The sequence below is a fragment of the Pagrus major genome, chromosome 18, assembly GCF_040436345.1.
Source record: "Pagrus major chromosome 18, Pma_NU_1.0".
Classification (NCBI taxonomy): Eukaryota; Metazoa; Chordata; class Actinopteri; order Spariformes; family Sparidae; genus Pagrus; species Pagrus major.
In genome coordinates this window covers 26,961,362-26,975,777 of record NC_133232.1, presented here as the reverse complement: position 1 = coordinate 26,975,777, position 14,416 = coordinate 26,961,362, and the positions used below count along the sequence as shown (strand labels likewise).

Here is a 14,416-nt window from a genome sequence, read left to right as displayed (position 1 = left end):
CTGTCTGGTGTGACTCGTAGCTTTCGGTGGCTAATGTTAGCAAACATTAGATAGATATTGCTGTGTAACATTTTAGCTATATTTTCATTTGTTACGACAGTGACTGCTATTCAGCTAAAGCTATATTTTCTCACTTTAAGATAGTGAAACATTTTGTATGAAATAATCAGGTGTTTAAAATAGTAGGCAGAAATTATGCAAATGTGTGACATGGTGACATAGAGTGATGTCACAAAGTCACAGAATTAAAGGCAAGAGTACTGACGAGGCGTTTCAGGAGCAGTGTTTTCTGTGGGAGAGAGGAGCTTTTTAACGTTCAAGATCTTTTTCATGCATGAGAACCTACTTTATATGAAACAGTGAAGGAAAGGGGAAAAAAAGCATAATAATATCTTTTAAATTATTCATCAGGGCTTCGTATTTAGAGACTTTATACACTAAATTAAAAGTGTGAATTATTTATTTATTTCACTTTCTTCAAATTAAACATTCTCTCTGCAATCACACCCAAAATATAAATCAGAGTTGATTTTTTTTACAGCTCAACTATCATAAAGTTTTGGGTTTGTTGGAGGATGTAGTTATTTAATGTGATGATGAGTTTATGACATGAATAAAGCATCAAAAAGTCTAAACTCTGACTGAATGTTCACTTAAAATTAAGCTATCTCTGACATGGGAAATCCCTCTGAATGTTTTTCAACCACTCTGGTATCACGGCCCTTATCTACTCACACTACGATTTAAATGGAAATTATTAATCTGGCCTGCACGTGAGGAGTGTGTTTGGCTTGTGATCTGTGTGTGTGTGTGTGTGTGTGTGTGTGTGTGTGTGTGTGTGTGTGTGTGTGTGTGTGTGTGTGTGTGTGTGTGTGAGTGTGTGTGTGTGTGTGTGTGTGTGTGTGTGTGTGTGTGTGTGTGTGTGTGTGTGTGTGTGTGGACACATACTTGCATGCGTCACCACTTCTGAGTGTTTTAAAGCCGTCTTTACACCAGGGTTCAAGGTACAAAAGTCGTTTTACTTGGGATATTTGATATTATCGACTTCCTTCTTTATAAATCACTGCAGTGTTTCCTCATTCCCAGAGTCAAATCAGCACTAAGACTGAAGGAACAGGGTGGAGGACAGCCTATCAGTGCAGGTTTATAGAGCAATAATCATATCAGATAAACTATAGACTCAATGAGAGAAGTTATCACTGCTGTGAGAGCTGCACAAGGAAACGGCAAGTAACTTCTCTCAGGACCCGGCTGAACTGTTTCTGCAGTGTCAATGACTTCACCGCTGAACAAACAGAAGTGAGCTGAGCCAAAGCTTAATTGAACGAGGTCAGTAGGAATCACACAGATTTGAACCGAGCGCCGGACGATGGCTGTGCAACCGAGAGTCGTTGGCAAGAGGAGGACGACCATCACAGCTCTGCCTCTCTACTACTCTGGAAACCTGCTGATGAAACAGAGAAAGGAGAAGGTGAGGACAATATTAAAAGCTACGGACTGCGAATGTGTATGTAAGATAAAAATACAGGACTAGTACCATACTTTATGACTAGATTAAATCCTGTTAAATTTGTGACACTTTTGGTTTTTTCAGAATTTTAAGAAGTACTACGGAGAGCTCCGGGGAGCCACTCTGTTTCTGTACAAGGATGACACACAGGACACAGTAAGTAAACAGCTTCAACGTCTCTTCTATCTCAAGTTTTACCAGTAACTAATAAACTTTATACTTTATTGATTTAACAGAGAGTTTAACACATGTTTACCCAAGAATAGATGTACATTGTTAAGCCTTATAAACAAAGGCAACACTGTTGGAACATATTGTAAGTTACAAGCGATGTGATGTTAGTTTCTTTACTTTGTCAGTACACAGAGAAGCTGGACCTGGAGGCGCTGAAGTCCATGGAGTTAGATTCTCCTTATCAGAAGAAGGAGCCAACTATCTTCACTCTCAAGCTAAAAACAGAGGAGGTGCAGCTAAAGGTGTGTGTGTGTGCAGGTGTGTGTGTGTGTGTGTGTGTGTGTGTGTGTGTGTGTGCGTGCAGTGAAACCTAACATAAAATGTGTCCTGTTTGTGTAACTGTACAGATGGACAATCCTGACAGAGGAGAGGAGTGGAGGGGTCACATCCTGACTGTGATCAAAGTAAGCAAACACACACACACCAGTGTTTCACACAGACTGTAACTGAGGATGGGGGGATTGCATAAAGTATCTATTAAAAATATTAGCGTCTACATTAACCTGGCATCAGCATGCTTTTACAGAACAACAGCATAAAAAGGCCTACATGAAACACGAGAGGTAGCACTACATTCGCTGCAGGAGGGACGTTACACCAGAGAACTTGCCTCTCTGTGTTTCTCTGCAGAGCATGTGCGAGTGTCAGTAGATGGGAGGTGAGAGCGAGGGGAGATCGTCCACTAGTTAATAGATTGAAGATGCCGTCATCCTCTTGGACAGAAAAAATAAAAACTAGAATGGCACAATTAAACTCGACAGAACTGTATCACTCTACATTTTAAACCAACTATAGCTGTAGCCGTGTGGCAAGAATAATAGAGAAGAATTTGTCCCATCATTGCTTGTGAACTGCTGAGCCTTTGGAGGATGCCCCTTTCATAACGAATCATGATACTATCACCTGTTGATGAGGTAAAAAATGAATGTGACTTCCTGGAGATAGCTGATTGTTGAGTTTCATCCCCAGGCCATGAAATACTGATGCTTTGAGTTGGTGTCCAGTATTTGACAATCTGTGGATGAGACTTAACAACCAACTATCTTTCTCCAGGAAGTTACATTTTGTTACTTTAAAGACATTTTGATGGGTTGATATGTGAGTCTTTCTAATAGACTCTCAGTACGATTGCTGGAGGCTCGTAAAAAAGCAATAACAAACCCTTAATGTCTGAGTTCAAACCTGCTTTAAGAACAGATATAACAATACGTGACTCTGGACAAACACTTGATGCTCCACATCATTGTGTGCTTTTAGCACTCTTTTGAAAATGAGTCTTTGCTGTGTGCTGTGTGCTGTGTGCGCCAAGCACAGCAAACATCAGGAAACAAGTATATCCTGGTTAATAATTAGGCAAAAACTTTGGCTCATGATGCTTCGATGGAGCCAAATTCCCCTTAAGGCCCATAGTTAAAATGGTTGCGCCAAACAAGAAAGTAGGGATATCTGCAAACTGAAAATTAAGATCCAGATAGTTTGTTAAGTGTGTGACAGAAAAACTGTATCAGTAAATATTTGATGGTGATGATAGTGATGATAATAGTAAGTAATGAGTGTTGACACTGAGCCGTGTTTCCCTGTAGAAAGAGATTCCCAGTAAGCTGCAGCTGCTGCCCGGCCAGATGTTGCAGCTGCAGGACATTCTGGCTCAGGAGAAGAGAAGAAACACCCCCTTGCCTCGACCTCCCCTCCCTACCCGACCTTCTTTCCTACTTTCAGCCTCCACCTCCACCTCCTCCTCCCCTCCACCGACCAAAGACGAGCCTGACAGAGCCCCTGATGTTCCTGCGTAGGTTCTCCAGACATTTTCCTTCTCAGATTCTTCCTCCTCGTTACCTCCTCCTCCTGACACTGAAGCACTTCGTGCTGTTTCTGCCTTAAGTTGTTATTATGATTTTTGACGTCACTGACAGTCCTGTTATCTAAATGTGTGTGTGTGCGTGTGTGTGTGTGTCCCTTGCCCTCTGAAACAATATACCTCCACCTTTATTACCTTCACAGGCAATGAGGAAGTTTTGATTTCTTCTCTTTGGTTCCTGCAGGTGTTTCTTCAACGTGACCCGGGCAGAGGCAGAGAGGATGTTGGAGGCGAACCCTGAGTATGGAGGCATAATCCTCCGCCCATCCACCCTTGCCAACAACTACGCCCTGACGCTCAGACAACTGATACCCAGGTCTGACGATCCAGCCTCTGAAATGCACTGAGTACAGAATAATGCTGGAGTTTTCTTTCTCATGTCAAAGCTGGTTTTATATATATTTCTGCCACATCACTGCTATGTTACGTATATTATACTCTAAAGGGATGAACAGGCCGTCAGTCCAACATTACTTCTGTTTTTGCATGTCTTCACCAACTTCCTGTTCATAGATCTCCATCCCTGTCTTTGTTTTAGTTTCATTTTAGTTTGGTCTGTCTCTTATTGCTGTGTTTTATACTTTAATGTAAAAATAGTACCTTATTTGTTTATTCATTCATTATTTTTTTATTTGTGTATGTGTGAAGTTCTTTGATACTGTGTGTGTTTTAAAAAGTGCTATATTATTAAAGCTTCACTTACTTACTTACTTGTGTTTCAGCGGGTCTGTCATGAAGAACTACAGAGTGGCTGCCACAGACTCAGGATTTGTCATTGAGCTGGAAACACCAGTAAGTCCCACTGAAAGACTTTTATTCAGTTGTTTTTCTACATTTAAAAACAAGTCCCCATCTACTTCAGTTGTTTAGAAGAATGCTGCAACACTGTCCAGAAATGTGTTGTGGAAATTTCACACAACTTTCCATCAACATCAGGTTGAGTAGATAATGACTGAAATTTCCCATGATTCATGATCTTAAATACATATATCTACGTCCTGCATAGCAGAGCATCAATCAGGGTCTTTTTTTTATCAATGAAAAGTTATTATGCTCGAAACTTCCAGCTTGCATCAGTATAATTGCACACATTTCTGTTATATTTCTCAAGGTTGGATACTTTAATCACCGGCATGCTGTATGTAGTAGTCATCTAAATGATCATTAAATCTCTGCTCGTCTTCATGTGTCCTCTCCTCTGTAGGTGAACGTCTCCTCCTTGAATGATGTGCTTAAATACTTCCTTGAGAAGACAGAGTACCGTCTTCATCCCTACATGTCGTCTCAGCCCTACGACACTCGCATTGGTCAGTAACACCGCTGTCAGAAATTGTCTCTGCTCAGTGTGAAGTACACAACGTCTAACGGTGTTTGTGTGTGTGTTCAACAGATGTGTCACCTGCTCCGGTGAACACCAGCCTCAAGACGCCTAAAACGAAAATAGTACCTAAGGCTCAAGTGGCACCAATGCTGAGGTCAAACACCAAAGAAGAGCTTCCTCCTCCAGACAAGGCAGCGGGCGGTGAATACGCCATCCCTGATGACCACATTCCTGACAATCACAATAAGAAGCTGGGTGAGGATGAGTGTGATGCTATCACAGCTGCTTTGGATTTGTATATCAATGAGTGCCTAAAGGAGACTACGGTCTAAATGACTGACCTTTGTATGTTTTTGTCTAAACTAGTTCAGTTGGATGACGAGCTTCGGAAAGTTTTGAAAACACGGAGAAATACCCTAGACCCTGAGGCTGAAGAGGAGAAAGTCTATGAGAATCAGACCAAAGACAAACCCCACACAGTTCAGTGGACGAACAAGAAGGCAGCCATGTGAGGCATGTACTGCTGCTGTCTTGTAATTTAATGTGTAACTTTTTTTGGCTGATAGATTACCAAGCTCGCCTGTGGACAAACATCGTGCCTGCTGTAGTGCTGTGAAAATACGTGCGCTGGTTAAATTAAAATGAAAGAGGTTCCCCATTTCTGTAACCACAGGCTTTCTGTTTTTGTTCAATAACTGTGGTTTGAAAGTGTCGAACTGAGCATGAGCCAATTTTTGTACAGAGAAAAATCATTGTCTATTTTTGATCGAACTGTAAAATAAAAAATGTGTTTCTTCTGTTTCAAAGCATTCAATAAAAAACCACAACCAGGATGATCATTATTCTTTATTCTTCACACATAGGAGTAAGTCAACATAAATGTTTCAAATGTTATAATCATGTTTTTATAAGTTATTCCGTTAAGATTGTATTTTCATATTTGTCACCATTATCATGGATCATGTTATAGGTTTAAAGTTTAAGGATCATTCATCACTCAATAAAAGACAGCAAGACTGTGAAAAATATTCAATAAAAAAGAAAAACAAAGACTCTCTCCCTTTTTGTCTCCTCCTTCACTGAAGTGTGTCTCAGAGTACCTGTTTCTCCCTTCTCCCACCTGCCTCACTCACACTTCTTATATTCTGGTCCGTATCACTCTGTCGTAGCAGCCTTCGTGTGAGAAAGACAAATAAAATATCTGTAATAACTTAACATCTCAGGATTTAAAAAATAAAACAGAATAAATTAAGAGGATCGTTCCCCCAATGAAGACCGCCGCTCCATTGCTGTTGTGACATTACTTCTCGGTGAGTGACAGCTGCAGGATCCTCTCCAGCTCCTCCTCTTCCTCCTTCTGCTGCCTGCAACACAAACGATGATAATTCTAATTAAAATGATGACTTCCAGGAAAATATGACACTTTTTTTTAAGTGTTGGGAAAGAAAATCAATTCACAAAAGTGTTGTGATTCTTTCTGTTTTTTTAAACCAATTTTTTTTTATTCCTGAAGTCTCCGCTTTTATCCAGCAGGTGGCAAAATGCATTTGTTGTAATCTATGAATGTTCCTAGACGTCATATCAGTTTCAAGAAAAACAAAGCAGATGTGAGTAGGCAAAAAATGGTGAATGGTCTGAGATCTGCAGGGATCCAAAGTCTGGAAACACTTTGCGTATCACACATTACCATGAAATGCAGAGTTAGACACGACTAAATCTGTATCCTAACTCTTTTATTTATTATTAATAGTAATAATAATGCTACTGAAATAAAGACCGTCTCTAGAAATGTACGATTCAACTTTTTCCCATCGTCTGGTGTTAAAAAGGAAAACAAAAAGCATCCAGGTGTTATGATAGTAGCCTATCAAATCGGGGGATAAGCATATCTACCTAGCCCTAGTACTGAGGTCATTTTAATGTCTCTCTTTTAATGTTACTCTAGTATTAAGTAAGGTTATATGGTAGCATCAGTGTGCTTTGGAGAAAGTATCTTTGTTTCAGTAAATAAGTAAATTTTATTTCAGGAAAAGGTCGTAGATTTGGGGCAGAATTCCCTGTAAATACTAAATATCTCAATATTACAATATTACATTTTTGATAAATTGATCAAGACTGATTGTGATTGGTGGCTCGCTGTGCATGCAGAGCCTACATGTCACTTACAAAAAACAATCTCCACGTAACCAAGAACCCTAAAAACATAGTAAAAGTAAATTATGTAATATCAGACTTCTCTTGCAGATTAGTGATGTAAAATGAAAACCGTGCAAGTTTTCCTTTTGTATCGAGCAGCAGAAAGTTGTAGCAGGAGGTGTGACTATTGCACATGCACACATTGTGATTTCGATGCTGAAAGGATATACTGTGCAGCCCTAAAAGTTTACGATTTGACTTCCTAAAAGTTGAGGGAACTTAAAAATTAGCAGTACCTTGCGTTTTTAAATTTCATGTTTTGAGTTTTTCCAAAACTTCATAAATAAATCTAACTAACAAGATGGGACAGATGACAACTAAGAGGTTCCCTTCTCAGATTTTGGTGTTTGGAGATCTTGACGCCGACTGTGTCGCAGATGTCATCTGTCAACCCGCTGCGCAAAAACAGAGTTTGAAATGGAAGAGCAGACTGCAGCACTCCCTGCGTGTTCACACTCAGTTTGAAACATAAAATAAATCTATAAAGAAGAGGAATAGAGGGAGAATGTGGAGAACAGCTGGGAACGAGCAGGCGGCCTACGTTTTCTAAAGCCTACACAATGCGATCCACTCAAAACTGCTTTTGAATACATTCCATGAAAAAAAAAAAAAAGGTTTACTCTTCTACAGTTTTCCATCTCTCACGCCAAGGAAGCACGCTGGTGCGGGAGTGTGAGTTTCCTCCCACAGCACAAAGACATGCAGGTCAGTTGAAACGGCAAACAGAAATCTGGCATTTCAAAAACTGTTCACAATAATATTGGCATCATTATTCTATATGAGTTTTTTTATTTATATCGTGTTAAAGACACCTCTGGATCACTCAAACGAGCTTTAGTTGATGAGCGGCAACGACAAACTCAAGCCGATTTTGTCATGCGTGTTAGATAACCTCCTCTTTGTATCCCTCCCGCCTCACCTGTTCATCTCCTCCTGCTCCCGGCACGACAGCTCCATGGCGATACGCAGCTGCTCGTCGAAACTCGAGGCCACACCAAAGTGTCCCGACAACCTCGGGTCGGTCACCGCGCTGTAGGAGAGCGGGGAGTTGGCGGAGGTGTCCAACGGAGAGACGGAGGAGGGCTGGCTGGGGTCGGCCGTGTCCTCTCCCTCTCTGGTGGCCAGCGAGATGGACAGGGACTCCTGGATCGCCCTGAAAAAAGAGAAAGAAATAAGGATATTAAGACTTAAACCGCTTCATTACAGGATGACTGGGAGCTGCTGGTCCCGGGAGAAGGCGCAGCGAAAAAGCTAATCACTGAACTCTATTTAGAGATGTTTAATTAAATTACTTCACGAGCCACAGGTTTGCCTGAATAGCGAAGAATTAGGAATAAGCACGAGTTAAGATTCAAGAGGGTTTTACAGTCACAGCTGCAAATACTAAACTTCATTTATTCTCCTCAAAGCCATGCAAGGATAAACTAAGGTGTCTGGATGGCCTCAAACTAGAAACCTGAAAGACAAGACATAGAAAAAAATCAGAAACAAGAGAGATTAAAGCCTAAAGGTCAGCTCACCTCTCCAGCTGAGAGTCCTCCTCGTACAGCGGACTCTGGGGCACCGGACGGCTGTTGGTCAAGGCCTCCCAGATGGTCACCTAAAAACCACACATTAAGTGTTGCAGCTGGTTTTAGATGTAGGAGAATGGAGACACTACGAGAAAAAATCAACATTAGCTGCGAAAATTTTAAAAAGTTTAGGGATGAAAAGCGAAAAAGAACCAAAAATAGCTTTAACATCAGCGACAAACAGACCAAGCTTGGGGAAATATGTCATGAAGCTGCCAATAAATTAAAAGAGGTGTGAAACTGTTAACTCTGACCTGGTCGCTCTCTGTGCCGGCGTCCAGCAGGCTCTGCTGGATAGCAAACTGCAGCAGGTTGTCATCCTCATCCCTCATTGGCTCGCTGCGGCCTGGACCGAGGGTGGTGTAGTCTGCCGGCGGCTCGAACACTGAAGGGTCCACCTCACAGTGGAAGGGATGGACAGACTGACCTGGGTGAAGACGAGTTACAACATTACTGTGCTCTGTTATGGGAACAGCTTCGCCTGCACGTCCTTTATTGTCCTTTTATTGAGTCTATAACTAGTGTGTGAGTGTGTGTGTGTGTGTGTGTGTGTGTGTGTGTGTGTGTGTGTGTGTACGTGTGTGTGTGTGTGTGTGTGCGTGTCAGCAGTCACCAGCTTCCTCGGAGCTCTCTGGTTTGTGAACCGTCACAGAGCTGACCGGCTCGTCGCAGCCACACAGGTTACTGAACGTCACTCTGGCGTTCAGCACGTGAAACAGGGGAATCTCTGGAAGACAGACAGAGTTTCTGATTAAAAAAAAAAGATTTAAACGGCTGATTATCTCTGTCACACGAGTGGGCAGTGAGAATGAAAACATACTGTCAGAAGAGGAACGTCACGATTCTCAAAAAACTATGATTCAATTCAACTTTTCAGTCATTGTTAGACTATTAAGTCTCGATTTAGACTTAGCTTGAACTCATTGATATTCCTGCTAACTTTCTTTTATTAGACAGATTGTTTGTGCTGCATGTCTTATGTTCTTCTCAGTCGAACTCTGTAAGTTGTGTTTAATTGTTTGTACTGTTATTATTATTGCGCTGATTCTCTGCTGCGACCTGCCGAGGGACTACAGATGTGAATTAGCTTGAAGCTACAATCTGGTACGGTGCATCAAACGGAGCTGAACGCTGTCCGCTTTAAATGAATAAACTTCAACAACACAACAAGAGCAGTCACTACATGGCAGAGGGATACGTTACAACAACAGCTTGAGTTTCTTCACCTGTGTGTGTGTGTGTGTGTGTGTGTGGACTGGCTGCACACACAAAAAGCATGAGGCACATATAAAAAGGCCTGCAGCTGGTAAAGAATCGACACGTGGGCTTGAACCGGTTTAATTAACTCGAGACGTCCATCAAGCTACAGGAAATGGCGCAGGCGCTGCGACCTCTCATACCCACCTATCTTGACAGGGAAGCCTGGCGGCAGGCGCAGGGTGATGAAGTCACGCAGCTTGGCAAAGTGGGCGTTGGAGATGGCCATGAGGTCGATGATGGGTGTCACCTGCTCGGCCAGAGACAGAGGGTGACTCTCACTGAGCCACAGAGTCGCTTTAAACCTGGAGAGGCAGACAGAGACATGGAGACGAGATGTATAAAGTGCCGTTCTAAGCAAACTGCTCCATAAAGAAATCATTAAGTGGTGAATGAATAACGCCGTTTGTTTCCACATCTGCATCGTACTTCTGGACTTTGCTCGTCAGCTCGACAGGACGTCCGATGTCTCGGCCGTTCAAGTTGAACTCCGGGTTGAAGTACTCCTCAGCTGTGATGGCCGTGGGGTTGTGAGGACTGGCACACTGGGACACGTTACTCTGTCGGAAGTACAGAGGGAGCTATAAGTGCCGATGCTCATCAAAGAAAGCTGCGGGTGGTGTGGGCGGATGTGATTCTGCGGAGACTCTTACCCCATTGTGAGCTGTGTGTTGTTCAGCAATCCCCAGGAAGGACTGCAGAGGAGTCTTTGAGCCTGGGTAGGAATAACGTGGGACATCATCATCATCAATGTCTATTTTTTGCCATTTTAGGACGGCAGGGGATACATCTGGAGCATCAATAATATGATAATACACCGAGGAGAAGATAACTGTATATCTAGATCTCATATCTCACAGCTTAATCTCACATTTAAGGAGGCTCAGGCGGATTTTCTGGACAAATGACATTTCCTCCTCACCACTGTAGTTTTAAGTGCACGAAAAGGCCTTAATGTGTGTATGTGTTCACCTTTGCTCCTCGACTTGTCCTGGTCTGATAGATGCTCCGTCCTTGACCGAGTCACCAGCTCCACATTGGTGGCACTGTAAACCTGAACACGATGACGCACAAAGGAAAAACACTCTTGAATGCACATTTTCCTACGCTTTTGTTAACATAATAGCAAGTAGGCAAACTGTGAATGTGTGTGTGTGTTGTAAGGATGAAGAGTCTCTCCTGGTCCATCTGTGACACAGATCTAAAACCATCTGAACTAGGTTGGCTCGGCGGTCGCTCACCTTGGCTTCATACCCGCTGACTACTTCACTCTTCTCGGAGCGCCAGCCCCAGATTCCCGACTTGTTCCTGAACAAGCGAAGAGATAAAAGTAAAGCCGAGGCAGATATCTGCACGCGGCTCGCAGGCGCGAACAAAACGAAATCAAAGATCTCGACGATTTCGCTCGTTACCGTTCGAAGGCAATGTTGCGTGTGTTGAGGTGCGTTGAGACGATGGGCGACGTGAGTCTCTGGGCTGTGTTCTCCTGCGACGGCTGCATGGCCGCCAGGAGGGAAGGCGCGTCACGGGGAGACAACACGAGCGGCTCTGTGTACACCACCTGCTTCTCATGGTCCACCTCCATCACTACGGCCCCGTCATCTAGGAGGAGGAGCACACAGGTGAAAAGGAAAGGCAGACAAAGCAACTGTTGATATTAGAGAACGGCTCGAAGTGAGATGTTCTTGAAGTCTTTCCAGTCGGGTCCGAGTCATACGTGTTTGATGCGGTTCTGAGAGCACACACACCTCCGCCCTTGAAGATGTAGCTGCGTCGTCCTTTCAGCCAGGTCATGTGTTCGAAGCCCAGGAGGGTGGTGTCCACGCGGAGGCACGAGCCGCTCTTCCACACCCGGTAAACATCACTGGGACACACCTTCGACACCAAGGGCACTGAGAGGAAGAGTGACGAAGAGTTTAAGAAGCAAGAAACAAAGAGGCAAAGAGACAGAGGAAACCAAACAGGGAGTGGCCGAAGGGCAGCGAAGATTAAATGTTTTTTCTGTCAACTTTCTCGCCATATCTTGTTAAATAAAACTGGATATAATGCTTTTTTTCTTTTACTTTTAGGATTTATTTGTGGCCTTTTTGGCTTTATTTTGATAGGAGAATGACAGGAAACAGGGGGGAAGAGAGATGAGACGACATGCAGCAACAATCAAACCATTAGTTGTAAACTGTGAAATGAATCTCCAACTATTTGAATAAATGATGAAGTGGTTTGAGTGATTATCTAAGAAAGAAAATGTCAACAAGCTCCGATTCCAGCTTCTTCACTGTAAATGTTTCCTGGTTTCTTTACTCCTCCAAGACAGTAAACTGAATATCTTTGTGCTGTGGACAAAACAAGACACATTTTTCACCATTTTTCTGACAAACAATGGAAATAATCATCAGTTTCAGCTGGTTCTGGGCAATATATACAATATCATGTCATAATAGTGATGTGCCACTCTATATCGTTTCAGATTGTTATATCTTGATATGGCGTAAGTGTTGCCTGCTCTAATACTCCTCTTTACCCACTTAGTCATTATATGTATACATATGTGAGGATGTTTAATGTACTTTAAATACTGGTTGGTGATTACACAGCCAGTTTAAGCTGTAAAACATAATCAACTGTTTGCGTGAGCGTATCCTGAAGATTAGACAGGAAACACAGGAAACCACACTACATGACACGTCACATTACACTTCAGGCGGAGTACTGGTGGCTGGCAGTGGGTAATATTTGGATCAAGCTAACAGGAGTAAACATTCATATCTGTCAGAGTGTGCTGAGCGACAGCTGCTCCCCGGGGAGCTGTCCAACCAGCGTGGTGCTGAAACTGACCTCTGTGACGACACATCCACCAAAACACACTCACCCCAGCTGGTGAACTCCCACTTCATCTCCACGTAGAAGTCCCGCGCCTGGAGGAGACCGGGGAAACTTTTTATTACTTATGACAAAAGCAAAAAAAAAGAAGTCTTCCAGTGAGAATGCACCATGTTTTATGTTTGCGATTCAATCAAGCGTGTGAACATGTTGGGAGCGCACAGTGACCGTGACGAACAAGACGTGTTGACACAGCGGTTTCAAACTTCATCCCCGGCTCAGAAAACCTTGCAACAAATGTTTACCGAAGCTTTGAGGCGTGGCTGAGGGCCGGGGCGTGGTGCTCTGGCTTGACAGGTGGAATTTAAGACCTTGAGGCTTTAAGTTTTTGAGTCAGATGGCTGGCTGAGCAGCAGTCGTACCTGTCTTAGTTTGCTGAGCAGCTCTGGGATGCCTGCCAGTCTCTCTGTGGCACGTTTGAAGTCTCTGTACTGAAGCACCAGCTGAACCAGCTCAGGGTCCCCGGTGCTCACCGCCTCCTGCAAGACTGAAACACACATCCACAGTTAATAAAGACAGTGGGTGCTTTGTGAAGCCGTGAGAAGACCCAGCAGAGCACTCACTGGTCCAGCCCTGCGTGGTGCAGTGTGTCGGGTCTGAGGAGTGCCTGAGCAGCACCCGGGTGGACTCCAGGTGGCCCAGACACACAGCCAGCTCCAGCGGGGTGCGCCCCCTCGGATCCAGGCGCTCCACATCCTGCTGCAAGAAGCAAAACACACGAGCAGCATCAGCGCAATGCAGTGTGCGACCTAACAAACGCATCTGTAAAAAAGAAGAAAAAAACAATACACACACACACACAAAAAAAGAGACACCCCATCATCCTCCATCCAGCTGCAAGATGAAAAACCTCCTCGCTCACCTCGCTCTTCTGCAGCTCTCGATCCAGCTCCAGATACTGATTGTTCCACACCAGGAGGTGCAGAGGAAACGCTTCGTCTTGAGCCATGGCTGTCGTCCGCTCGTCAGTCAAACAGGAGTAAAGCTATGTTTGTTTAAAAAACGACTGCTGCAGCCAACAGATTGCAGTGACACCACAGCGGTGATGGGCACAGCTGGTTAAGCTAGCTAGCAGAAAATGGGTTAACGCTAAAATAAAGGAAAGAAAGAAAGAAAGAAAGAAAGAAAAGTGTTTCGCTTGGAAAAACAAAACTGTCACTTAACAAATCTCTCCAGGTGGTTAACGCTAGGCAGCAGACAAACCAAAATATCGTGCGTACCTATTTAAATTAGTGGGCTGAGTTAGCCCGGCTAACTCAGCCCACTAATTTGTTGTAGCTAGTTAACGTTAACTAGCGGCTAGCTGATGCTAATGTTAGCTAACTGGCTAATAACAACATTGTTTCCTGCTCCTGTTTTCCATTAGTCACAATGCGAGGAGGCTAATTTAGCAGGGCGAGGACGTGTCTTCCAAGTCCGTTCATTTTTTTCATCATGGGTGTGTTCAGGAGAAAATACAAAAAATTAGGGGTGAAATCGCCGGCTGGAGTTTAGCTAGCGCTAGCTACCCCGCTGCTGCCGCCAGCGTCCCCTGTTTATATCGCAGGGATGCTCCGGTCCGTCAGAAATACAAAGCCAGAAGAAACGGC

General features: G+C 43.5%; 2 protein-coding genes across 2 annotated transcripts; one reads left to right on the top strand and one right to left on the bottom strand.

Moving 5' to 3' along the window:
- The first annotated feature begins 1,180 nt into the window (after positions 1–1,180).
- Positions 1,181–5,756, top strand: LOC141013794 (signal-transducing adaptor protein 1-like). Its single transcript, XM_073487656.1, has 10 exons — positions 1,181–1,471; positions 1,595–1,666; positions 1,870–1,986; positions 2,092–2,148; positions 3,328–3,533; positions 3,787–3,918; positions 4,325–4,394; positions 4,807–4,909; positions 4,993–5,178; positions 5,290–5,756. The coding sequence occupies exons 1-10, from the start codon at positions 1,370–1,372 to the stop codon at positions 5,433–5,435; spliced, it is 1,191 nt and encodes a 396-aa protein (XP_073343757.1). The 5' UTR covers positions 1,181–1,369; the 3' UTR covers positions 5,436–5,756.
- On the bottom strand, positions 5,755–13,929 carry ankrd13d (ankyrin repeat domain 13 family, member D). The gene is made up of 16 exons (XM_073487655.1): positions 13,690–13,929; positions 13,391–13,526; positions 13,190–13,314; positions 12,817–12,862; positions 11,696–11,839; positions 11,360–11,549; positions 11,189–11,255; positions 10,920–11,001; positions 10,601–10,662; positions 10,377–10,507; positions 10,095–10,252; positions 9,304–9,417; positions 8,945–9,117; positions 8,640–8,719; positions 8,039–8,272; positions 5,755–6,287 (listed from the first exon to the last, which is right to left on the bottom strand). Exons 1-16 carry the CDS (start codon positions 13,774–13,776, stop codon positions 6,224–6,226), a joined length of 1,893 nt encoding a protein of 630 aa, XP_073343756.1. The 5' UTR covers positions 13,777–13,929; the 3' UTR covers positions 5,755–6,223.
- Between the last annotated feature and the right edge of the window lie 487 nt (positions 13,930–14,416).